This window comes from Chiloscyllium punctatum, chromosome 15 (genome assembly GCF_047496795.1).
Source record: "Chiloscyllium punctatum isolate Juve2018m chromosome 15, sChiPun1.3, whole genome shotgun sequence".
NCBI classification, from domain to species: Eukaryota; Metazoa; Chordata; class Chondrichthyes; order Orectolobiformes; family Hemiscylliidae; genus Chiloscyllium; species Chiloscyllium punctatum.
This window is the reverse complement of record NC_092753.1, coordinates 18,030,586-18,056,548: the sequence shown is the minus strand read 5'-3', so window position 1 is coordinate 18,056,548 and position 25,963 is coordinate 18,030,586. Positions and strand designations below refer to the sequence as shown.

Here is a 25,963-nt window from a genome sequence, read left to right as displayed (position 1 = left end):
TACTTCTTGGCGATGTGACTATTGCAAGGCTGATCCTCTCTGAAGAGCAAATCGAAGCTGCCAAGATGGACGCCAGGTCATTATACAATTTTCTGTAATAATTCGCCAACCCAAGGAAAGGCCGAGGCTCCGATACAAACATGGGAGCCGAGGAACCCTGGGTTGCCCACACTTCATCTTCGAATGTGTGTAACCTGGTCTTGTTGATGCAGTAGATCAAGGGGGTCACTTGCGGTGCCATGGAACACACATGTTTTTCTTTCCGAAGGTCTTAGATGAACATTAAATGCTTTTTATTGATCTTCCCAGTTATTAGCATATCATTCAGATAAATAATGACTTGGGGTAGACCTTGTAGAATGTTCTCTGTCGTTCACTGGAACATTTCACCGGCTGATTATAACCCAACAGAAAGGCAGTCATGCGTATTGGTTCCACCCCTTATGGGTATTAAATGTAGCATATTTACAGGAATCCTCATCGAATCACAATGCCACATTTGCATGGCTTATATCCAACTTCATGATGAACAGTCCCCTGCAGTTTTGCGTACAAGTCCTTGATGCAATGGATCAGTTATTTATCTAGCTTCAAACATTGGTTCACTGTTTCTTTATAATCTCCACAAAAGCGAATTGACCCATCACAGGTATGACCAGTGCTGCTCAAAGGGCAAACTATAGTGGTTGATGATTGCTTCAAAGTTTGGGAGGAGATTTGTAGCTCGGGTGCTCGTTGTTGTGGTTGTATTCGCCGAGCTGGGAATTTGTGTTGCAGACGTTTCGTCCCGTGTCTAGGTGACATCCTCAGTGCTTGGGAGCCTCCTGTGAAGCGCTTCTGTGATGTCTCCTCCGCCATTTGTAGTGGTTTGAATCTGCCACTTCCAGTTGTCAGTTCCAGCTGTCCGTTGCAGTGGTCGGTATATTAGGTCCAGGTCGATGTGCTTATTGATTGAATCTGTGGATGAGTGCCATGCCTCTAGGAATTCCCTGGCTGTTCTTTGTTTGGCTTGTCCTATAATAGTAGTATTGTCCCAGTCGAACTCATTTGCTTGTCATCTGCGTGTGTGGCTACTAAGAATAGCTGGTCATGTCGTTTCGTGGCTAGTTGGTGTTCATGGATGCGGACCGTTAGCTGTCTTCCTGTTTGTCCTATGTAGTGTTTTGTGCAGTCCTTGCATGGGATTTTGTACACTACATTGGTTTTGCTCATGCTGGGTATTGGGTCCTTCGTCCTGGTGAGTTGTTGTCTGAGAGTGGCTGTTGGTTTGTGTGCTGTTATGGAGATTTCACCACAAAGGTATACAGGAAAGCCACACACACAGACCAAGTCCTAAACTACGAAAGCAACCACCCCAACACACACAAACGAAGTTGCATCAAGACACTGTTCAAAAGGGCCACAACACACTGCAGCACACCAGAACTACAAAAAGAGGAAGAGGAACACCTATACAATGTATTCACCAAAAACGGATACCCACGCAATTTCATCAACAGATGCCTAAGGGAAAGACAGCGGAACGAGGACATGCCACAACCCAAAGGACTAGCCATACTACCATACATCAAAAACATTTCTGAACTGGCAGCCAGACTACTGCAACCACTAGGACTCATAACAGCACACAAACCAACAGCCACTCTCAGACAACAACTCACCAGAACGATGGACCCAATACCCAGCATGAGCAAAACCAATGTAGTGTACAAAATCCCATGCAAGGACTGCACAAAACACTACATAGGACAAACAGGAAGACAGCTAACGATCCGCATCCATGAACACCAACTAGCCATGAAACGACACGACCAGCTAGCCTTAGTAGCCACACATGAAGATGACAAGCAACATGAGTTCGACTGGGACAACACTATTATTATAGGACAAGCCAAACAGAGAACAGCCAGGGAATATCTAGAGGCATGGCACTCATCCACAGATTCAATCAATAAGCACATCGACCTGGACCCAATATACCAGCCACTGCAACGGACAGCTGGAACTGACAACCAGAAGCGGCAGGTACAAACCACTATAAATGCCGGAAGAAAGATCACAGAAGCGCTTCACAGGAGGCTCCCAAGCACTGAGGATGTCACCTAGACAGGGGACGAAACGTCTGCAACACAAATTCCCAGCTCGGCGAATACAACCACAACAATGATTGCTTCACTTTCCAGTCTCATGATTTGTGCCTCTACTTTTGCACGGAAGGCAAATGGCACTGGTGGTGTGGACCTGTTTTACCGAGAGGCCTGCTTCCGCACTGTGGAGAACCTGTCCAACCCTCAGACTCTCTGTTCAACAACACTCCACAGGCCCGACCATTAACTGTGTAACTCTTGCCCTATTCCTCTTACCAATATGCACCACTTTGCATTTATCAAAATTAAACTCCATCTGCCACTCCTGACAAACCAGGTTTTCTATATTCTCATCCAAATCCTTTACGTAAATGACAAACGGCATTGGACCCAGCACCACTTTCTGTATTCGTCACAGGCCTCCAGCCTGAGAAACAACCCTCCACCCTTTAAAAGGTGTAAGTAGAAAAAAGCCAAGATCCCCTGACACTGCCTCCATCAGACACTCCCAGAACAGGTACAGCACCGGGACAAACACTCTGCTCTTTAAAAACCGAAACTAAAGCGCTTTCACTTTGTTAAACCAAAAAGACACTGTTACTCTGGGGAAAGACAGAAAGAAATAAACAATCAAAAACTGGCTGTCCCTGGATGCTGTCCCCACCAACCACTCATGGGCATGGGTCATAGGGGGCCAAAGTAAAAATAAACTCAAACAAATCAAGTGGTAAATGGACAGCAATGATTAGATTCTCTACAGTGTATAAACTGGCCCTTTGGCCCAACAAGTCCACACTGTCTAGACCCATTCCCCCACCCTATATTTACCCCTGACTAATGCACCTAACACTGTGGACAATTTAGCATGGCCAATTCACCTGACCTGCATATCTATGGACTGTGGGAGGAAGCCAGAGCACCTGGAGGAAACCCACGCAGACACAAGGAGAATGTGCAAACTCCACGCGGACAGGCAGGATTTGAACCCAGATCTCCGGTGCTGTGAGGCAGCAGTGCTAACCACCGAGCCACCCCGTGAGTGGAGCTATCGCCACTCGAAATCTTAGCTTGCTCTCTCTCTCTCCCATGGATGGTGACTGACCTGCTGAGATCTCCAGCATTGTTCTCTTCAACTAAATAAATAGATTCTCTCTGGTCTGTGGCTATTGGACACTCCTGGGGAAGGAACAACAACGGTTGAAAATTCAGAGGAAGTAACCAGCTCATTTCAACTAAAAATAACTTGTCCCTCACACTGACCCCCATCAAGAGCTTCTGGGACAGCAACATTGCTGGACTAAAATAAAAGCCACCTTGGCTCAAAATTAGACAGCTTGTCAGTTGTGAGGTCCTGCAGCGATGTAGATTCAGAAGTGTTGAGGTGGTGACAGAGCCCCACTCGACACCGGTTCAGAGGGGGAATGGGTCAGTGTTGAAGCCATTTGTCACTATGATAACTTACATGTGGTTGTGGACCAGGTGAATGAGGATGACAAACTTCATGGTGCAAGTAAAATGGAGAAGAATGCTCCACAAATGCTTCCCGATTGATTGAATCAAAGGCCTTTGTAAGGTCCAAGAGAGTGATATACAGCAGTGAAAATCTTGCCCCTCTGTGGCCAAACGCCACACTGAGATTCCGGGAGGAGTCAGGGAGGAGAGAGTTGAAAAAGACCTTGGCGATGAGTTTTCTAATGTTTGACATCAGTGATATTTGGCTATAGTTACCAGAGTCTGACATGCTCACTTCTGTGAAAATATTCCTGACTTTGGCATCTGGGAGCTGTCCAGGGATCCTCTCCTCCTTCCAGATAAGGCAGACAAGGGCATGCAGCTACACTGGGAGCTCAGTGGCTCCACACTTCAATGCCCCATTTACACCTGCAACCTTGTCCTTAAGCTGGAGGACAGCCTGCTCTGTTTCATTCAGGGCTTGGGTATTGCTGAGTTCCTTGCGTGTAATATGCTGCGGGAAGCAATTCAACAACTTAGACTGCACAGCACATCACACTCAACCTCGCCTTTCCTAGTGAGCAGATCTCTTGACACATCAGGCCTCCATGATTGGGGCTGTTAACCTGGTCCAATCTGGGAAGTCATATTCAGTGAGGTCCAGCAGGCTGACGTCATTCCAATCACTACCTTCCTTGCCCTCACTGTCCTGAGGCACAGCCCTATTCTGTTTGCTTCAGCCTGATTCCTGATGAAGGGCTTTTGCCCGAAACATCGATTTTCCTGCTCCTCAGATGCTGCCTGACCTGCTGTGCTTTTCCAGCACCACTCAATTTGGGACTTTACTCACTGGAGTTTAGAAGAATGAGAGGTGATCTCATTGAAAGATACAGGGGCTTGACAGGGTCAATGCTGAGAGGATGTTTCCCCCTCATGGGAGAGTCTAGGACCAGAGGGCACAGTCTTAGAATAAAGGGGTGCCAACTGAACACTGAGATGAAGAGGAATTTCTTCACACAGAGGGTTGGAGTTTTGGAACTCCTTGCCACAGAGAACTATGGAGGCAGAGTCCTTGTGTCTATTTAAGGCTGCAACTGATAGATTCTTGACCAGTTGGGGAATCAAAGGTCATAAGGAAAGTTAATTAGATTACTTACAGTGTAGAAACAGGCCCTTCGGCCCAACAAGTCCACACCGCCCTGCAACCCACCCATACCCCTACATCTACCCCATACCTAATACTAGGGGCAATTTAGCATGGCCAATTCACCTGACCTGCACATCTTTGGACTGTGGGAGGAAACCGGAGCACCCGGAGGAAACCCACACAGACACGGGGAGAATGTGCAAACTCCACACAGTCAGTCGCCTGAGGCGGGAATTGAACCCGGGTCTCTGGCGCTGTGAGGCAGCAGTGCTAACCACTGTGCCACCGTGCTGCCCACAGCTGAATGTGAGCAGCTGAATGGCCTATTTGTGTTCCTATTTCTTATGGTCGTATGAGATTGCGATTCTGTCTATTAATGCGGCAAAGGTATATTTGTACATTATTTGAAACAGTACATGTTGCACTGGAGTTATCTTTTCAGTGTGGAATGGGGTGTGTGTGGAATTGAAGGCTGGAGAGATAAGGAAACTGAATCAACCTTAAATGCACCCTTGACAAACTAATTTTCAAAAAAAAAAACAATTCAAGAAATGTGTGCGTCACTGGCGAGGCCAGCATTTATTGCCCACCCCTAATTGCCCAGAGGGCAGTTAAGAGCCAACCACATTGCTGCAGGGTCTGTAGTCACGTGTCGGACAGACCAGGCAAGGATGGAGGATGGAGGATTTCCTTCTCTGAAGGACATCGGTTAACCAGACAGGACAACCGAACAGGGAAAACAATTTTACGAATGTGAAAATGATAATATCCCTTATAGAATTGTAGAATAGTTAAGGCAGAAATGATGTATGATTTTTCAGTTGTCTGTAGCAGTAGGTCAGCTCATCTCATTCCCAACAGCAATTGCAGATATCTCCACATGATTATTCTCTTCAGTAACTTGCTCATTTCCTATTGAAATCTACAATTGGATTTTATATTTATGCATTGCAGATCGCAACCTTTTGCAGTACAAAAACAAAACATGTTTGAATTATTTATACTTTATATATTCAGCTTGCAGTCATGATTCTCAGAACATCCCCCCAAAAGAAACTTGCAACCCTCTCTAATTTTTCCCCCAAACAGCTGTGGTATTGAGTAACTACAAACAATATTTTGTAAAACTGGATTTCTTCAAAGGGGGGAAAAATCCTATGGCCAGAGAGACACCATATCCATGCTCAAAGACAACCCTCTAAACATTCCAATCCCATTTTCCCAACTCTTGGTCTCCAGCCTTGGCATTGCACATTTCTCATTTCAATGCAATGGGATAAGGGTTCCTGCCTCTCACCCTCCCAGGAATTCCAGATTCCCCACATCCCATCTCAACTTCCTGCCTGAGTTGCTCTATTAAGTTACGAGTGATTAACATGCTCATGAGCAAATGCGTCACATCTTTGTTTATCAGAAGACAGCTCGAAGCAAGTAACTGTCTCAATCCTGCAACCTTGATTTCATACATCAGCGAGCTGAGGTAAAGCACACATAACAGCAAAAGATTGCCTAAATTTTGACTCTTGAGGTTTTTTTCCTTTTAACATCAACAAGCCTGAAGTAAATTGTAAAAGTGGAAATCCTTAAGCCCTGTTTTAACTAAAAACAAAACTGCGCTACAAGAATTCACATTATTAGCAAAATGAATATCTTTATTGAAAGAAAAATGACTTGTCCAAAACAAATAATAAGCCCTTTTAACAGATCCACATACTTCATTACAGTGTGTACTATGCATTCAGGTTCAATTCCTAAATTCCCTAAATTATGACCATATGAAGTGTGTCAAAGTAATGTGCTTCCGAAGAGAGGAGCCATAAGTATTACCACAATCCTCTGAAAAATTCTCCAGTCACCTCCACAAAAATTCACACTCAGTTTGTCATGAATGTGAAGGTCTCAGCTCCTTATCCAGGTCATTTTTGGTATTTCCAATTTAATTGGCTTCTTGCTTCCTTTTGTGGACGGCTTTGTTTTTTTTTCTTCTCTTTGAGAATTTGGAAAGTGAAGGGGTGACCTGATCAAAGTCTTCAAGATATTACCAAGAAAAGACAAGGTAAATAAAGATAAGCTATTTCCAATGTTTGGGGAATTCTAGAATTAGGAGAAAGCGAGGACTGAAGATTAGAGTCAAGAGTATGTTGCTGGAAAAGCACAGCAGGTCAGGCAGCATCTGAGGAGCAGGAGAATTGATGTTTCAGGCTGTGTGCTGAGGGGTTGGTGAGATTAATGGGAGGGGGAAGGTAGCTGAGAGTGTGATAGGTGGATGGAGGTGGGGGGTAAAGGTGATAGGTCAGAGAGGAGTGTGGAGCAGATAGGTGGGATGGAAGATGGACAAGTGGGACAGGTCATGAAGGCAGTGCTGAGTTGGAAGGTTGAATCTGGGATAGGGTAAGGGCACAGGAAATGAGGAAACTGGTGAAATCCATATTGATGCCCTGGGGTTGGAGGGTCCTGAGGTGGAAGAGAAGGCTTTCTTCCTCCAGGAAATGGGTGGTAAGGGTTTGGCAATGGAGGAGGCCCAGGACCTGCATGTCGTTGGTGGAGTGGGCAGCCGGGGTGGGGGTGGTGGGGGGTGGTAGTTGAAGTGTTCGGCCATGGGGTGGTGTTCTGATTCCAGATGCTGAGCTTATGCTCAAAATATGTTGACTCTGCTGCTCCTCAGATGCTGCCTGACCTGCTGTGCTTTTCCAGCACCACACTTTTTGAACTCATTTCAGAAATATATCAGGAAGCATTTCTACCCATAAATTGTTGTCGAGGCTTGGAACTCTTGCAAAGGTGGCAGTGGATGCTGGATGATTTGTTACATTTAAATCAGAGATTGACACTTTTTTTGTTAAGCAAAGATATTAAGGGATATGGGCCATATACAGGTATGTGAAGTTAGGCCATACATCAATCAGGATCACATTGAATGGAGGAATAGGCTTGAGGAGCTGGATAGCCTGTTTTTTCTTTTATGCATATACCGGACGAGAGTTTGGCTGGCTGGGCCCAGCATTTAGTGCTTTGCCTTAATTGCCACTGGAGGTGGTGTCAGCTGCCATCTTGAACTGTTGTAGTCCATGTGCTGTGGATAGACCCACAATGCCCTGTGGGAGGGAATTCCAGGATTTTGACCCAGCAACACTGAAGGAATGGCCAATATATTGCCAAGTTAGAATGGTGACTCAGAGGAGAACTTGAGGGTATTGGTATTCCCATGAATCTGCTGCCCTTGTCCTTTGAGATGGAACCGATTGCAGGTTTGGAAGCTGATGGCTGAGGATCTTTGGTGAATTTCTGCATCTGCGTTTCTGCATTTTGTAGATGCTGCGACTGAATATTGGTTGTGGATGGTGTTGATGTTTGTGGGTGTGGTGCCAATCAAGCAGAATGCTTCGTCTTGGATGCAGTCAAGCTTCTTGAGTGTTGTTGGAGCTGCACCCATGCAGGCAAGTGGGGAGTATTCCATCATGCTCATGACTTGTGCCTTGTAGATGGTGGGCAGGCTTTGGGAGTCACAAGGTGAGTTACTTGCTGCAGTATTCCATGCCTCTGACCTGCTTTTGTAGCCACTGTTCATGGGGAGAGTCCAGTTGCTTTTCTCATCAATGGCAACCTTCATAGTGAGGGAGATTCAGTGATGGTGACACCATTGACTATCAAGGGACAATGGTTAGATTCTTCCTTATTGGTAATGATACTTGTGTGGCCTGAATTTCACATGTTATTTTCTTTTAATCCATATTTGGTCAGTCATCCTCAGGTGAATAGTGTTTTTCCACTGGCAACTGGCACTCGACAGCACTGCTGAAAGAAGTTGGACAATGCATGAGCCAAGTAGGCAACAAATATCATTTACTCTCAAATTTGAAAGAGCTCACTAAGGGATAGCACACAAAAATACACATGGCCCCACAGGAGTGCTCACTCATTTTCATGAGACAACTAGTAGGTGGCTTAATCTCAGGGTCACAACGCAGGCACAAGGAGCGTTTGTGAAGGAAGGTCTTTCATTGCAACCTCAGGCATTGAACCTATGCATCACTGAATTGCAAACTAGCTGCCCACCCATCTGAGCTAACCTTTGAAGCTAGTGTTCAAGTGGCTCAGTGGTTATCACTGCTCCCTCAACACCAGGGACCTGGGTTTGATTCCAACTTCAGGGGTCTGTCTGCATGGAGTTTGTGCATTCTCCCAGTGTCTGTGCTGGGACCCATGTTGATTGTGATATACATAAATGATCTGGAAGAAGGTATAGGTGATCTGATTAGCAAGTTTGCAGATGACACTAAGATTGGTGGAGTCGCAGATAGTGAAGGGGACTGTCAGAGAATGCAGCAGAATATTGATAGATTGGAGAGTTAGGCAGAGAAATGGCAGATGGAGTTCAATCTGGACAAATGTGAGGTGATGCATTTTGGAAGATCCAATTCAAGAGTGAACTATGCTGAAAATGGAAAGTCCTGGGGAGAATTGATGTATAGAGACCTGGGTGTTCAGGTCCATTGTTCCCTGAAGGTGGCAACGCAGGTCAGTAGAGTGGTTGTGAAGGCATACGGGATCAACGGGATATTGAGTACAAGAGTTGGCAGGTCATGTTACAGTTGTACAAGACTTTGGTTCAGCTACATTTGGAATATTGCATATAATTCTGGTCGCCACATTACCAAAAGGATGTGGATGCTTTGGAGAGGATGCAGAGGAGGTTCACCAGGATGTTGCCTGGTATGGAGTGCGCTAGCTATGGAGAGGTTGAGTAGAATAGGATTGTTTTCATTAGAAAGACAGAGGTTGAGGGGGTACCTGAATGAGGGCTACAAAATAATGAGAGATTTCGACAGGGTAGATAGCAAAAAGCTTTTCCTGGGGGGCAGGGGAAGCTCAATTACTAGGAGCATGAGTTCAAGGTGAGAGGGGTAAAGTTTAGGGGAGATATGCATGGAAAGTTCTTTATCCAGAGGGTGGTGGGTGTTTGGAAAGCATTTCCAGTGGAGGTGTAGGGGCAGGCACGAGTGTCGTTTAAGATGTATCTAGACAGGTACATGAGTGGGCAGGGAACAAAGGGATACAGACCCTTAGAAAATAGGCAGATTTAGATAGAGGATCTGGATCTGTGCAGGCTTGGAGGGCCGAAGGGCCTGTTCTTGTGCTGTAACTTTGTGCTTTGTTATTTGGTCTAGATGGAAGTTGTCATAGGTTTGGAAGTTGCTGTCTGAGCGAATTGGGTGAACTTCTGCAGTGTGTCTTGCAGGTGATATGCACTGCATCTACTGAGCATTGGTGAGGAAGGGAATGGATGTGGTGCCAATAGAGTGGCAACTGCTTTGTCCCTGGATGATGTTAATCATATTGACAATGACAATCTGCTTTCCACCTCCATCCCCATCATTTGCAAAGAACCAAGTCTAGTATTTGGTGGTCTGTACATATTTTGCTGGTCAAAGCTCTCCCAAGCTTGGTTCAGGATCTTTTGCCCCTCAGCACCCTTTATACTACTATGTTCCCAATCTACACTTGGATAATTAATGTCACCCATATTAATTACATCTGTCCTTGTTAAATTGTGCAAATGTGCTCATCTAAATCACTCCCTCCAGTTGCGGAAAAACACAAGAAATGACATTTCACATACTTAAGTTCACATTGCCCATAGCTTCAGTCAAATCGATTTTGTTCTTGATATATTTATCACAACCTCTTTCTCCACTACTACATGGAACTATTTCACTACCACCTTTTCCCCCATCTCTCCCTATCTCATTTCCAATCCAGGTATATTTAAGACCCAGCCCTGTCCCCCACTGTGCCAGGGCCCTGTTGTTACCATCCATGATATTTCAGCATGCAGCCCCAACTCACCCATGCCAATGAGCTCAGCTGGCTCAACCAGTTGGTCTGCAATGCAGAGTGACACCATCAGCACAGCTTCAACTCCTGTGCCGGCTGTAATCACCACAAGGATCCCACTAGGTTCATTTTGATTTGTGACTCCCAGGTTATACTCAGCTCCCTTTCTCACTCCAAAAGCTCGTGTTTCCAAATAAACCTGTTGGACTATAACCTGGTGTTGTGCGATTTTTAAACTTTGTCCACCCCAGTCCAACACTGGCCCCTCCACATCTTTCTAGTGAGACAGAACAGAATGATGGTGACTTTACCTTACCTAATCTGAGCAATATCTCGATCTTTGTTTAGCCCTTTGTGTCTCTTTCTTCTGGTCTCTCTTCCTGTCTCTCTCTCTCCCCATCTCCCAGTCTCTATCCCTACCTTCCGACTCTTTGTCTCCCCCCTCCCTGTCTCCTTTCTTCTCCCACTTTCACTCCCTCCCTCCTTGTCTTTCTTTGTTGCTCTCTATTGCTGTCCATCTCCCTGCCTGTCTCTTTCTCAGTCTCTCTCCCCTTCCCTGTTGACCTCATCCCCCGCGGTGTCTCTCCCCCAGCTTAATCTCCTGTGCACTTCCATCTCCCTCTTTCATCTGTCTCCTTGTTACCGTTGCCCTCCCTCTGTCTCTCTTCCTGCCTCCTTGCCCCATATCTCTCCCCATCTTCCTCTTGTCTTCCCCTCCACCAGCCCGACTGTCTGTTTCCCTCTTTCACTGCCTGTCTCCCTCTCCCTGTTTCTGTTGTTCTTCTTCCCTCTCTCCTTCCTCCCTTTCTGCATCCCTCTCATTCTCACTCCCTTTTCCGGTCTCACTGCCTCTCTCACCATCTCCCTCCCCTCTTTCTCTCTCCTCATCTCCCTGTTTCTTTGTTCTTTTCATATCTTTTCTTCGCCTTTCTTTAAAATGTGCATTCTCTATCTCTTTGGAGGCAAGCCAGTTCAACTTTGCTTAGTTTTGCAAAAACTAAACTTACCATTCATTCTGGTTGGAAAGTGACATTTACATCTGTAAAAAAAAAACCAAAAACAAAACAGTTCTGGTGTCACACCAAAAGGCACTTTCATCTTTGTTCAGGGACAGGGCAACATTTTGACTGCTTAGCAAATCATACTCCTCGCAATCAGAATAAAAATTGGACACTTATTGACCATCGCTAATTACCCAGAGGGCAGTTGAGAGTCCACCATGATTTCAGTGTGATCCACAGCAACTTGTGCAAGATATTAGAAAGAAATAAAAGGATAGCGATTTGATTTATATTATCATCATGACCTTTCAAAAAAAAAAAGACTTGACTTTTTTCCAATGATTAGAAATCAGTTGGTCTGAGCATGGCCTTATTTAAATCCTGACAAATTCCACACTTGTATTGAAGGCTCCACAAAGCACGTACAATTTTCCCAACCCCTTCAGAAAATCAACGGCAGAGCAGCTGCTGTTTTCATACTGGTGATAGTTTTGCAGATACGTTAGAGTTTTGCAGTTGGAGAGGCCCACAACACCTTCGACAAAAGCCCTTTGACCCATTGAGTCCATGCTGGTTAAAAAGAACCATCCTCACAATTCTCTCATCCCATTTAGCCAGCACTTGGTCTCTCGCCTCAGTGTCACAAGTGCACATCTGAACCCTTCTTCAATATGACAAGGGTTTATGTCTCTCCCACCTTACAGGCAGTGAGTCCAGATTCTCCAACATCCTGAGTGAAAAGAAATGTTTCCTCACATCCCCTCAACCTTCTGTCCCTTATCAATCCATGCGCTCACCCTGGTCACTTTACTCTTGGAGGGATTAAAGTTTCTTCCCACTTACCCTGTCTGTGCCCCACATTGTTTTATATACAGTCTCTCAATTATGTCTTGCCCCTCTCTCAAACTCCTCTGCTCTAAGGGAAACAACTGTCCAATCTCCCTTACCAAAAAAAAACTCTCCAGTCCCAAGGCAACATCCTGGTAAATCTCCCTCTGCATCCTCTCCTAGTGCCATCACATCACCCCTAGGACATAGATTCCAGAAGTGCATGCAATATTCTTGCTGTGTGGCCTAACTAATGTTTATATGGTTCCACTATCACCTTCCTGCTCTTAAGCTCATGGCTAATAAAGGTAAGTATCCCCATAAGCCTTCTTAACCACTTTATCCACTTGTCCTGATCGCTTAAGAGACTGGTGGACTTGCCTTATTTGATCTGCCCATGTGCATCCCTCACATTTATAACCGCAGCATTACGCTTGGGGGGATACAAGTGAAACTGTATTGGATCCATTGCATGGATCCATGCATCCATCCATTGCAGGATTTCATTTGAATTTTGGAGACGCTATTCATAGACTAACAAATATAACTGCATATGACTGTCACTATTCCTGTCCAATTAAACCCAGAAAATACATTGGCATAAAATTGCACAATCATGGCTTGAATCATTTTACTTCAGTAACTATGCTCTGGCTGAAACACAGTGAGCCATTCAACTTTCAAATGGGAACACATGTTTGTAAAGGTCACCAAATACTTTCCTCAATTATTGTTTGAGCAAGTGAATAGATGCAAGGACAAAACCAAAAGATCTGCAGATGCTGGAGAACTGAAACACACAAAAACAGAAGCTCAGCAGGTCTGGCAGCATTTGTGGAGAGAAAAACAGAGTTAACATTTTGAGTTCAGGGACCCTTTTTTTTCCAGAGTTCTCCCCACAGATGCTGCCAAATCTGCTGAATTTCTCCAGCAGGTTGCGCTTATAACCTGCTATGATAACTTTCGTTCTTGCATTCTCTCTATGGATGCTGCCAGAGCTGCTGAGTTTCCCAAGCACTTTCTGTATTTTACATGAATACATAACAGTTTTCCTTGTCCCCTTCCTTAAAACCATTCTCAAATATCAAAATGACACTTACATGTTGCATCTTGTTGATCAAAAGATTGAACTCCATCGGCTGTGATGCTTTTTCTGTAAAAATAGACAAAGATACAATCTTGCTGTGAAGATTGACCAAAGTTGAAGCTTATGAATTGTACACAAATGTAAGAAAGTGTATTGAAGTGATTTATTTTAGCACTATATACTTTCCACAATTTGAGTATCCCAGTTAACAAATGAAGTAATTTTCCTACCTCTTGATAGTATGTCTTTTGCTTTGCGCTGCTGAAGAGAAAAGATAGTTTCGTAAACCATACCATAGAGTCAGAGAGTCCTACAGCACGGAGACAGGCTCTTCGGCCCAACCTGGTCCACGCTGACCAAAATGTTCGTCCATGCTAACATCATTTCCCTGCACTAGCCACATATCCTGCTAATCCTTTCCTATCCATACATTTGTCCAAATGTCTTTAAAATATTGTTAATGTACCCACCTCAACCACTTCCACTGGCTGCTCATTCCATATGCGTACCACCCTCTGTAAAAATGTTGCCCCTCAGGTTCCATTTTATTCTTTGCCCACTACCCTTAAACTGATGCCGTCTAGTCCTCAATTCCCCAACCCTGGGAAAAAGACCAAGTTCATTCACCCTATCCATGCCTCTCATGATCTTATAAACCTCTATGAGGACCCCCTCAGTCCCCTATGCTCTAGAGAAAAACAATCCTAGCTTGTCCAACCTCTCCCTATAACTCAGATTATTGAGTCCTGGTAATGTCCTTGCAAATGTCTTCTGCAATTTTTCCAGTTTAATAAGATCCTTTCTCTAACAAGGTGATCACAACTGCACACAATCCCCAACTGCAGCTTCAGCAACGTCCTGTAGAACTGCAGCACAACTTCACAACGTCTATACTCAGTGCCCTGACTGATGAAGGCCAGTGTGCCAAAAGCCGCCTCCACTTTCAGAGAACCACAAACCTGAACTTCAAGGTCCCTTTGTTCCACTGCACTCCTTAAGGGCCTACCATTCACCAAGAAACTCCAACCTTGATTTGACTTTCCAAAATGCAAGACCTCACACCTATCTATAATAAACTCCATTTGCCATTTCTCAGCCCACTTCCCCAGCTGATCAAGGTCCTGCTGCAATTTCTGATGACCTTCCTCACTGTCCACAATACTGCCTATTTTAGCGTCATCTTTAAACTGAGTAATCATTCCTTATACCTTTTCATCCAATCATTGATATGGATAATGAACAGCAATGAGCCTAGCACCAATGCCTAAGGCACTCCACTAGTCACAGGCCTCCAGTCTAACAAGCATCCTTCCACTATTACCCTCTGCTTCCTACCATCAAGCAGACTGTGTATCCAATTTGCTAGCTCACCCTGGATTCCATGTGATCCAACCATGTTGGACCTTATCAAGAGTGTCTGGGCTATCTATGCCACCCCAATTGCTTTAGACATCTCTATTTTTTCCTTTTCCCAATCTTCCCTGCTCTACGGAAAACGATCACAGTCTACCCAGTCTTTCTCTATCACTGAAATTCTCCAGCCCCAAGGCAACATCCTAGTAACGCTCCCTCTGCACCTTCTTCCAGTCCTATCACATCCCTTCTAGAATGTAAAATCCAGGTCTGCACACTATGCTCTTGCTATACAAGGCCTGACCAACATGTTATTGAGCCCCAACATAGTGTACTTGCTCGAAAACTCTAGCCTCAGCAAATAAAGGCAAGTATCCTCAATGGCGAGATCAATGATGGGGATGGGGTTGGGGGAGGTGGGCGGCGGGGAAATGGGTTGATTTAACATAAGGGGGCACGAGGTTGTGAGGGCATGGGAGGAAAAGGAAATTCGTCCATAGAGTGGTGGTGGATCTGGGACACAGCCTGTAGTGGTTGAACAGGCAGAAACCCTCATCACACTGATATGCACTTGCCGTGCCCAGGCTCTCGGGCCAAGTAGTTGGGTAAATGGGGTTAGAAGTGTGGTTGGTTTCCGATCAGCACAGTCTTGACGGGCTGAATGGCCTCTTTTCTGTGCTGCAGATCCCTGTGGCTGCTATGTTCATGTGAGCTTTCTGTCCATATTAGGTCTTACATGATTTTGTTTTATTCCTTCATTCATTTGGTGGGGGCATAGCTGGCCAGGCCAACATTTATTGCACAGAGGTCAGTTAATAGTCAACCACATGCTGTGGGTTTGGAGTCACACGTAGGCCAGACATGCAAGGATGGCAGTATCCTTCCCTGAATGACATTAGTGAACCAAATGTATCTTTCTGGTAATCGGCAGTGGATTTGCAGTCCTCAGACTCTAATTCCAGATTTGTACGGATTTCAAATTCTACCATTTACCGTGGTGGGATTTGAACTCGGGTGCTCAGAACATTATCTGGACCTCTGGATTAACTAGGCCGTCCCCCCTCCCAAATTTGCAAGGCCTTGCACAAGCTTCACTTACCTTTGTTGACAATGAAGAAAAATGTTAGCGTCACGATGAGTAAAACGATAAGCAAAACACCACTTATCACATCAACATGCCAGCATAAGTTCCTTTGAGCATCTGTACAGTGAGAAGTTCCAAAAAAAAAGTTGTCAGAAATTATCCGCCACAAAGGGACTTGCTCATTCTCACTATAAAATTAAACTCTGAGCAGCATCTTCCATTGATTATTTAGAACAAACATTTGGCGCTATGTTCCCTTGAATGCAATAGCACTGATGATATTTTGTGACCTAACGACCACACAGGAATGGGAGTAGGCCATGGAACCTCTCTCGAACATGTCCCACCATTCAATAGGATCGTGGCTGATCTATGGCTTGGCTCCATATACCTGCCTTAGCCCCTTAATACCTCAGTTACAAAACTTTGGCTCTCCCAGATTTAAAATTTACCACTGATCCACTGCCATTTGTGGATAAGAGCTCCAAACCTCGACCATCTTCTGTGTGTAGAAGTGCTTCCTAACATCTGTCCTGAACAATCCGACCTTAATTCTCAGGCTATACTCCAAATTCAAGTCTAGAAGTGTTCCATCCCACTCACATCTAATCATTCACTGGTAATAGCACACAGAATGTCTGGTAAATGTTTTGTCCGAAACACACAAAGAACAAAACTAGCTAGAGAAACCCAGTAGATCCGGCAACTTGTGGAGAGAAAGCAAAGCAGAGAAAGTGTTGGAGAAACTCAGCAGGTCTGTCGGACATAATTGACAATTCTTGTGTTCTCCCTCCACAGATGCAGCCAGACCTGCAGAGTTTCTCCAGCATTCTCTGTGTTTATATCCTGTGGTGTTAAACCTTTTTCCTTTCACTTTCTCCTCAGACACTGTCAGACCTGCTGAGTTTCTCCAGCACTTTGTGCTTATAACCTGTAATGTTACCTCTGTTTCTCTGAAATAATTGCACAGAGAAATGAGGAGACTCTGAATCACCTGCTTGGTTTTTTATCTTTTTCTTGTCTTTTTTGGAGGAGAAAAAGAACAGAGTCCTTCACTCACGCTGATGAATCTCCTGCTTATTTTTTCTTCTTACTAAGTCCACTTTTATTATCATGTGTAGAGTCCCAGACACTGATCCAGCTCCCTCAGAGCCAGCTCTCAGTGAATAGAACCCCTAACACTAATCTCCTGCTTATTTTATTTCCTCCCCACAAGGTGTACGAATCTTTATTCAATTTCCACCACCAGGAAGAAAGGAAACACCCGAGTGGCCAGTGACAAGCAGTGCCCTTCACATCAAAGGGCAATGCTGCGTGATCAAACAGTGAAGGGGAGGGCAGGGACTAAAACAAAATAGAGTTGGAGGGGGAAATAATGCACTCCACTCCCTGCGGTGCCCACCTCTCCCTGAACAACTCCAGGGTGTTGGTGGACACCGCGTGCTCCTTCTCCAAGGACACCTGGGCTCTAACGTAACCGCGGAAGAGGGGCAGGCAGTTGGCCCTAACAACCCCCTCCATGGCCCGCTGCCTGGACCTGTTTGGCCAGGCCCAGGAGCAGACCCACGAGGAGGCCTTCAGACTTGCCCTCCCTCCTCCATACCGGGTGCCTGAAGATTAGGACTGAAGTGCAACCAAAAGCAGAGGAGGAGGTTTTTAAGAAAATCAAAAAAGGGAGTGCAAACACCCACACCCAATATATACATGGCCCACAGACTCCACAGCGCCACAGAACAAGCAGTTGGGCTGAGAGTCTGTGAACCACCACAATCTGCGGTTGCAGGGGACCACTGCGTGCAGCACCCTCCACCCCAGATCCCCAAGAGAAAGGGGGAGGACTCCCACGTAGAGAGCCCTCCACTGGGGATCCCCACTGCCCGGTGGAAAATGGGCACGCCAAGGTGTGTCCGGAAGGTGGGTGAGGGAGAAGAGGTGGACGGTGTGCAGCAGCAGTCGATACAGGGCCCGCTTTTTTACATCCTTAAAAAGGGACAAAATGAAAATTCCGGAGGCGGCTCAGGTTGTGGGGCACAGGCTCCCGCGGGAAGTACGGGACCTTGGGGCCAATGTGAAATTCCGTCTGGGCCGGGGTGAGCACGGACGGGATCCCACCGCACACCTGAGCGTCCTCCAACCGGTGCACTACGTCGGGTCCTAGCACCGCCGTTTTAAGGCGTCGGATGGCGGTGGCCACGTACCGGACGTCTACCGCTGCCCTGCTCGCTATGTCCTGCGGCAGCGTCCAGCCCAGGCCCCCGGCACCCAGCACGTCCCCGACCCTGATCGCCCTCGCCACCACGGCCCTCCCCTCCAACAGCCACTCGAACCCACGAGTACGGAGGTGCGGATTCCTGAGCAACGGCTCCCTGATGACAGCCGCTACTCCAGCCGGAGGGTAGGCGCGACGCGATTCGACCATGTTCCAGACAGTGATCAGGTCCTGGTAAAAGACAGGCAGCACCTTGAGGGTGACCTCCAAACCGCCACGGTCGACGAACAGGAGCTGCGTGTCGTAGTTGAGGTTACACACCTGGTGGAAAAAAATACGTCGCCAGGGCGCACCACCGAGGAGGAAAACAGGAGGCGTACGCCTGCGAAACATACAGGCGGTCGATTCTGGATGCTCCAACCCCAGGCCTCACTAAGGTGAAGGCGATGGGGTCAAGATGGAGATTCCGCCAGACGTCCACCAGGTCGAAGAACTTGACCAAGTCCCCCAACCTCTTCCCCGACGCCCAGCCAGTGCGGGTACCGCCGTGGTCCCTGCCCTCGAGAACGCAGTTAAAATCTCCCCCGAGGACGACGCACTGGTTCTCGTCGATGGAAGCGAGATGAGTGGACACTTCTCCGAAGAAGCTCGCTTGCCTCGGCCCGGCCAGGGGAGCGTAGACGTTCACCAAGTGAAGCACCACGCCCCCCAGCCGAACCGTCAGGTGAAGCAAACGGCCTGGCACAGGCTCCCTGACCCCCAAGATCTCCAGCTGAAATTGCGGGGCCAACAAGATAGCCATCCCGCCAGATCTGCGGGTGAGGTGACTCATGTAGACCCCCCCTCGCCACTCCAGGAGCCAGGTGGCTTCGTCTCCTGGGGTAGTGTAGGTTTCTTGCAGGAAACACACCGCATACCTCCCGTCCCGAAGGACCAAGAGGGTCTGGAATCTGCGCTGTGACTCCCTGCTGCCATTGATGTTGAGGCTGGCTATAGTTGTCTCCATGTCGGAAGCGTTGTGCAACCACCACCAGTACAGTTAAAAAACCTATATATACATACACATACACATGTTTACTGGGAGGACGAGGGAGGGGCACAGAAGTCCCTCGCCCTCACCAGGAGTGCCCCCAGAAATTTCCTGACTTGCTTTCACTTGTTTACGTCGAGCCCAGGCACATGGTGAGCAGCGTGGGCCGACCAGTAAACTCTTTTGAAGGAGCTCCAGCTCGAGGGGGATGGGGGGAGTTCGGTGGGGGGCACCTGGGACTCAAAAATGTCACTGCAGACTCCACGTCATCCCCAGTGTCCGCCACCGATCCCGAACCCTCCTCCAGGAGGTCGCCCTCAGTCGCCAACCCCTCCCCCACCAAGAGAACGGAGGCTGGTCCGGCACCACCAACTGGCCTCAAACGCCCAGCGACTCCACCCCCAGGGTCACCAGCGGTACCTTCCTCAGCACACCCCTTCCTGGAACGACCCGAGTTCGGGTCGTCAGGCAGCAGAGGCTCGGGGCCCCGTTCCTCTCCCGACACCGGGACACCTGGCTCCTCGGGGAAAGGGCCAAGGCCCCCAGAAAAACAGCCTGGGAGGGAGGAGCAAGGATAACACCTTCCTCCCCTCCACCGCTCAACAACCCAGCAGAGGGTTCTCCGTTGTCACCCGCACCACAGCCTGTGTGGTTATTAAAGTCCTCCCTGGGGCCAGAGGAGCTGTGGCAGCAGAAGGTCCTGCTATAGATCCGGGGTGGGGGGGGTGGGGGCGCGGGGGGGGTTCAGACAGGTCAGGCCACGGTGCAGGACAGGCAAGAGACACCATAGGCTCAATCCCTGGAGAGGGACAATGCCACCAGCGCACTGCTAGGATATCTCTCCCCTCCAAGGACCAGCAGCTCTTCCCCAGAGAGATAGGGGGGATTTTATGGGCCTTCCCCTCCCCACCTGCCTTGGTGGTCATGGGGCCTGTGGACCACCCCCCCTACCGCCCCCCCCCCCCAATCCTTTCCCAGAATATGATTGGCTGGAGGAAGGAAGGGGGTGTGGCCAGGGTGGGGCGGGTCATCCCTGTCACTTCCTACCCCACCCCTGGTTTATCAGGTGATGGTGGGGTTGGGGGGAAGGGGTAGGGGCCCAGTTCTCTCTCAGGGACCCAGAGACACAGTCACTGCAGGAGGTGAGACAGTGGTGGCTCCCCCTAGGTCAGTGCCAGGGTGGGGCAGGGTGGGGCAGGGTGGGGCTGGGCTGGGCGGGGCGGGGCGGGGCTCAGGCTCAGGCTCAGGCTCAGGCTCAGGCTCAGGCTCAGGCTCAGGCTCAGGCGCCCCTGGGCCAGGTGTTGTGGCGCCAGGGGCAGGCATTGAAGCCCCAGGGGTTTCTGTAACGGGGCGGGGGATGGGTGTGGAGTCAGTGGGTTCAGCAGGGCTAGGGTCAGGTACGGGTTTGAGGGTCAGGGTTCTCGTGGCGGGGTGATACTGGCATGGCTGCAGGGGCATTGTCATGCTAGGGTGGGGCAGGTCGTGGGCTAGGTGTCGGGGAAGGGGATAGGGTGGTCTCCTCGTGGGCAGGCCTGACGTGTTGCGTCTTCCTGAGCGCCTTCTGGCCGGTCGGACGCTCACCCCCCTCCCCACCAGAGACTGAGGCATTGGAAGCCTCCAGCTTGGCCCCCAGTGCCGGGGCTTGTGGTGTTGTCTTCGGGGGAGGGGGAGTGGGTGCGGCGGCACCATCCTCAGCCATTGGTAGGGGCTGGGCAGCCTTCTGGCTGGGGCAGTTTTTTCTAATGTGCTCCACTTCCTGGCACAGGTGGCACTACACGCCGTCCAGAAGACGCGGTTGGCCACGCCCTCGTGGAGGAGGGTAAAAGAGCCCTTGGTGACCTCTTCCCGGGCTAGGCAAATGAACACCTGGCATCGGAAGGAGTATATGTGTTGGAGGGCGGGGTTCTTAAGACCGAGCAGGAGCAGTTGGACACCTGACCAGATCTCCCCCAAGGTGTTGAGGTGGGGAAGAAGGAGCTCACTGGCAATGAAGGGCAGGACGTTGGAGATCACGACCCTCTGGGCTGTAACCTCCAAAGGGTCGATGGGCAGATGTGTCCTGCCCACAGTGAGCCCCCTCTCCACTGCCAGGTGGACCGCCTGCTCGGTCTTCAGGAAAAAGACGGCCTTCCTGTACATCTGGGCCGCAGCGACGATGGCCTGTGGGCCGACCACACGAGCCATGGCCTTGTTGCAGGCCCCGATGGTCACATTGGGGTGGGGATAGGCCTTGACCCCCAAGCATTTAGTTAGGTGACTGAAGGGGGTTGTGGTTGCGGCCGGGGTTGGGACAGCCGAGCCTAAGGCAGTGGCTACCCCGGCGTAGGTGCGGCTGGACCCTGCGACCTTCAGGCTCGCCATACTCTGCTGCTGGATGTTGGTAGGCCACAGGCAGCAGCAGTGGAGGTGGGCCTCTGGCAGCAGCAGCAGCAGAGGTCCTGGGGAGGCAGGCCTCGGGCGAATCCCAGGTAGGCCCTTGGTCGTAGCGGTGGGGGCAGACCTGTTGGGGAGGGTCCCCAGGGCAAGTCCCAGGCAGCCCCAAAATGTAGTCCCAGGCAGCAGCAGTGGAGGTGGGCCTCTAACAACAGCGGCAGTCGTGGATGTCCTGGGAGGGGCCCGAGGTGAGTCCCAGGCAGCATGGGATTTTGTACACTACATTGGTTTTGCTCATGCTGGGTATCGGGACCCGTGAGAGTGTGTGGGTCTGTAGAAGTGCGCGTGTGTGTGTGTATAATGCCGTGGGATCACCTGTAGTGTGACATGAACCCAAGGTCCTGGTTGAGGCCAACTCCATGGGTACTGAACTTGACTATCAGCCTCTCTGCTCGGCCACTTTGCGTTGCTGCCTGTCCCATAGACCACTTTGGAGGATGGTCACCCGAATGTCCCGGACTGCTGAAGTGTTCCCCGACTGCGAGGGAACCCTCCTGTCTGGTGATTGTTGTGTGGTGTCAATTCATCCGTTGCCGTAGCCTCTGCTTGGTCTCGCCAATGTGCCGAGTAGAGGCTAGTCCCTAAAGCTAGCGCCTCCAAATAAACCTGTTGGACGATAACCCGATGTTGTGTGATTTTAACTTTGTCCACCCCAGTCCAACACCAGTTCCTCCACATCGTGACACCTGAACTTGGTATGTCACAGGACCTGATCTTGTGTTGACCTTGCTTCGTACCCGTACAGGACAACTTCTGTGGTTTTTGACATGAAACTTCATCCCCTGAAGTAAATTGTCTCTCTCGTTTAGAAGGAGGCATGTGGCAGACCTGGCGTTCCTGCTACTGCTTCACACCCCCCTCCCTCCACCCCAGGTCTGGGAGTATCAGATTAAACCTGGTGCACAATCTTCAATTGTCACCCCCTGTGTTTGCTGAATGAACTGTATGCATGCTTAACCACTTTTATTGGGTATCCACAATGACCAGTTGGTGTGGACCAGGTCAGATCCCCTCAAAACAGGTCAAGAAAGCAGCCCATACCTTCACTTTTCTAGTTGTTCTAGGCAGGTGTAGAGTGGATATTCCAGGTGAGATGCAGCTGGCTTAACTGCTCAGTTTTAAACAAAACAGGATTTATTTACAGACTACCGAATGAAACACGAGTAAAAGAGCCATGAATTTAGAATAACTTAACCTGTCTGAAAACCCAGTCGACTCTATCGCTACTTCGTGATGCTGTTCCAAATACTTGAAACATCCTCATAAACACCGGCTTGGCAAAATAACGTAAACTCAAACACAGGTTCTTACAGGAACGATGTCAGAGAGGGAGAGAATCGGCAGGGAGATGTTCTCGGGGTCTCTAGCAGTTTAAAAAACTTGAACAGCAGCCGCAAACAGTCTGTTTGCTAAAACCAAACCAATCCAAACCCTGAAATTGGAGAACTGATCACACTCCTTTCATTGTACAAGTGTTTTAAAAGAAAAATTTAAAAGTCTTCTCAAGTCGGGGTACCTGAATCACACTTTTTACCATTTTAATGTGTACGCCTGCCTGGCAGAAACATTTAAGCACTATGTCTAATTTCTCCAAGTGCTCTTTATTGGTTTTCCTGGTTATTATCATGTCATTCAGATCAAAGGCACCCTGGGGTAGACCTTGTAAAATGTTCTCCATCACCCATTGGAAAAAGACACTGGCTGATGATATCCCAAATGGCAATCTTGTATACTGTTACAAACCTTTCTGGCTATTTAATGAGAACTTCACTCAGGTCATTTTGAGTCAAAGAAGTTGTATCTTTCTCAACCAATTCTGTCCAATCAAGCTTGTGCCTGAACCTCTTACTACAATCAGTATTTGCACCAACTAGTTCTCATGGGTGACTAGAACCAAAGGCTTACTCTTCATCTGTAATGATTCCCAGGGATGATTTGGAGATGCCAGTGTTGGACTGGGGTGTACAAAGTTAAAAATCACACAACACCAGGTTAGAGTCCAACAGGTTTAACTGGAAGCACACTAGCTTTCGGAGTGACGCTCCTTCATCAGGTGACATGTAAAGGTTGGAGTTCAGAACTAATCTTGTTAAAGATTGGTTCCACAACCACAGCTACAGGGGCACCAGCGATGACCTGCATGAGAACTAGGTAACCATTTAACTAGCCACTAATTTTAATTGGAAACCAAAATACAGATTCTGGAAATGAGAAACAAAAATAGAAAATGCTGGAAAAGCTCAGCAGGTCTGGCAGTCTCTGTGGAGAGAAATCAGAGCTTAAGTTTCGGGTATAGTGATTCATTCTGAGGGTCACTGAACCCAAAACATTAATTTTAATCGGCTCTGATTTTGATGTTGCTAGGCAATTTAATTATTCCCAACCACATGTCGATGGACTTTCCAGAAATGGATTCTCCCACTGAAGTCAGACCTCGAACAACTGTTTCGCTGTCTCGAGTCTGAATATTGGCGGCAACTACAATGTTGAGAAGTGTGGTGCTGGAAAAGCGCAGCAGGCAGGGGCCTGTTAGCTTAGAGCCAGAAGAACATTTGGGTTTTGTTGTTGGCTGGTTGAGGCCCCTCTACTCAAGGTATGCCCTCTGTTAGGCTCTGCAATTGCCTAAAGTTGTGCTCCCCAAGCTCAGTTAGATAGATGAGTGTCAACCTCCATTGGGGTACCCTGTAGCTCACATTCTTCACCTCCCACATTTTCCACTGACAAAGCCAGTTGCAGTGCCATTTGAAGTCCAGTTGGGCTTCAGCTAGTCGGCATTTTTGCATGGTTACATCATTAATCCCAAATACCAAACCGCCTCTCAGCGTCCCATTCAGGGTGAACCCAAAATCACAGGCCTCTGCCAGTTGTCTTAACCTTGTCAAAAATCCCAAAAAGGATTAATCCTATTCTCAAATAGCCAAATAAAACTGATAGCATCTCCATTTTGGAGGCCATCAATTCTTGAAAGGTGTTAGTATCTGGTACCTCAGTGAAAGACGGGCTCCTGATGATAACTGAAATTGCTGCAGGTCTGCAAGCAGTCAGAAGGATTACTCATTTCTTTTCATCTGCCCCAATGTCATTTGCCTGGAAAGTAAATTTTGCATTCTTAGCACGTATTGGACTGTGGCTTTGACAGCAGGATCGAACAAATCAAACTTCCCAAATCAAACTTCCCAGAAATACTTAGCGTAACTCAAAGACGACGGCTGTGAGCGAATTTTCTTCAGGAGTCGACTGTTTCTCTTGATGCTGATATAACTGCACAGAGTCTGGTATCCTGTCACCAACTCACTGTTTATTCACAAATGTACAATGCATAGGCTCTGACCAGCTAGCTCAGAGCCAGTCCCTAGAATGACGAGACTCTGAATCTCCTGTCTGTGTCAGCCAGGGCTCCCTGATTGGCCCAGCTTAACAATCCCAATCAAGGATCTCACAGTCAATGAGATCCACCAGACCTTTGTTCCAATCACTACATTGTCTCTCTCCACAGATGTTGCCAGACCTGCTGAGTTTCTCCAGCACTTCCTGTAGTTATAATGTATAATATTAACTCTGTTTTCCTCTGTCTCCACAGACCCTGCCAGAACTGCTGAGTTTCTCCAGTACTTTTATTTAGAGTCATAGAGATGTACAGCACGGAAACAGACCCTTCGGTCCAACCTGTCCATGTCCACCAGATATCCCAACCCAATCTAGTCCCACCTGCCAGCACCTGGCCCATATCCCTCCAAACCCTTCCTATTCCTATACCCATCCAAATACCTCTTAAATGTTGCAATTGTACCAGCCTCCACCACTTCCTCTGGCAGCTCATTCCATACACGTACCACCCTCTGTGTGAAAAAATTGCCCCTTAGGTCTCTTTTATATCTTTCCCCTCTCACCCTAAACCTATGCCCTCTAGTTCTGCACGCAATATTCCAACAGTGGCCTAACCAATGACCTGTACAGCTGCAACATGACCTCCCAACTCCTGTACTCAATACTCTGACCAATAAAGGAAAGCATACCAAATGCCTTCTTTGCTATCCTATTTACCTGCAACTCCACTTTCAAGGAGCTATGAACCTTCACTCCAAGGTCTTTTTGTTCTGCAACCCTCTCTAGGACCTTACCATTAAGTGTATTAGTCCTGATAAGATTTGCTTTCCCATAATGTAGCATTCATCTGAATTAAACTACATCTGTCACTTCTGTTTCAGATCTTCAGCATCCTGCTGTTTTGTGTTTTATATTGGAAACTTTATCTGTCCCAAAGGGGGACTGAAAAGGAAGGAAACTGGATGGCACATGGACTGACTGCAGCAATACAACAAAGTAGCTCACAACTGTCTCCTCAGGGGGCTAATAGAGACGGGCACTATCACCGACCCAGCCAGAGATGCTCATGTCCCATGAATGAAGGAAGTCC

General features: G+C 47.9%; 1 protein-coding gene across 5 annotated transcripts in view; it reads right to left on the bottom strand.

Annotated features, from left to right (window-relative positions):
• Window positions 1-6,342: 6,342 nt before the first annotated feature.
• The window catches only part of LOC140486093 (uncharacterized), a 36,906-nt gene continuing 17,285 nt past the window's right edge, over window positions 6,343-25,963 (bottom strand). The window contains exons 4-8 of one of the 5 annotated variants that reach the window (XM_072584749.1): window positions 15,890-15,991; window positions 13,668-13,698; window positions 13,451-13,503; window positions 11,529-11,560; window positions 6,343-8,481 (exon numbers count right to left, since the gene is read on the bottom strand). In XM_072584749.1, coding sequence (XP_072440850.1) covers window positions 11,532-11,560; window positions 13,451-13,503; window positions 13,668-13,698; window positions 15,890-15,991 — 215 coding nt within the window. In that variant the 3' untranslated portion in view covers window positions 6,343-8,481; window positions 11,529-11,531. The remainder of the gene's footprint in view (window positions 8,482-11,528; window positions 11,561-13,450; window positions 13,504-13,667; window positions 13,699-15,889; window positions 15,992-25,963) is intronic. The other 4 variants (XM_072584750.1, XM_072584751.1, XM_072584747.1 and 1 more) reach the window with 4 other exon arrangements.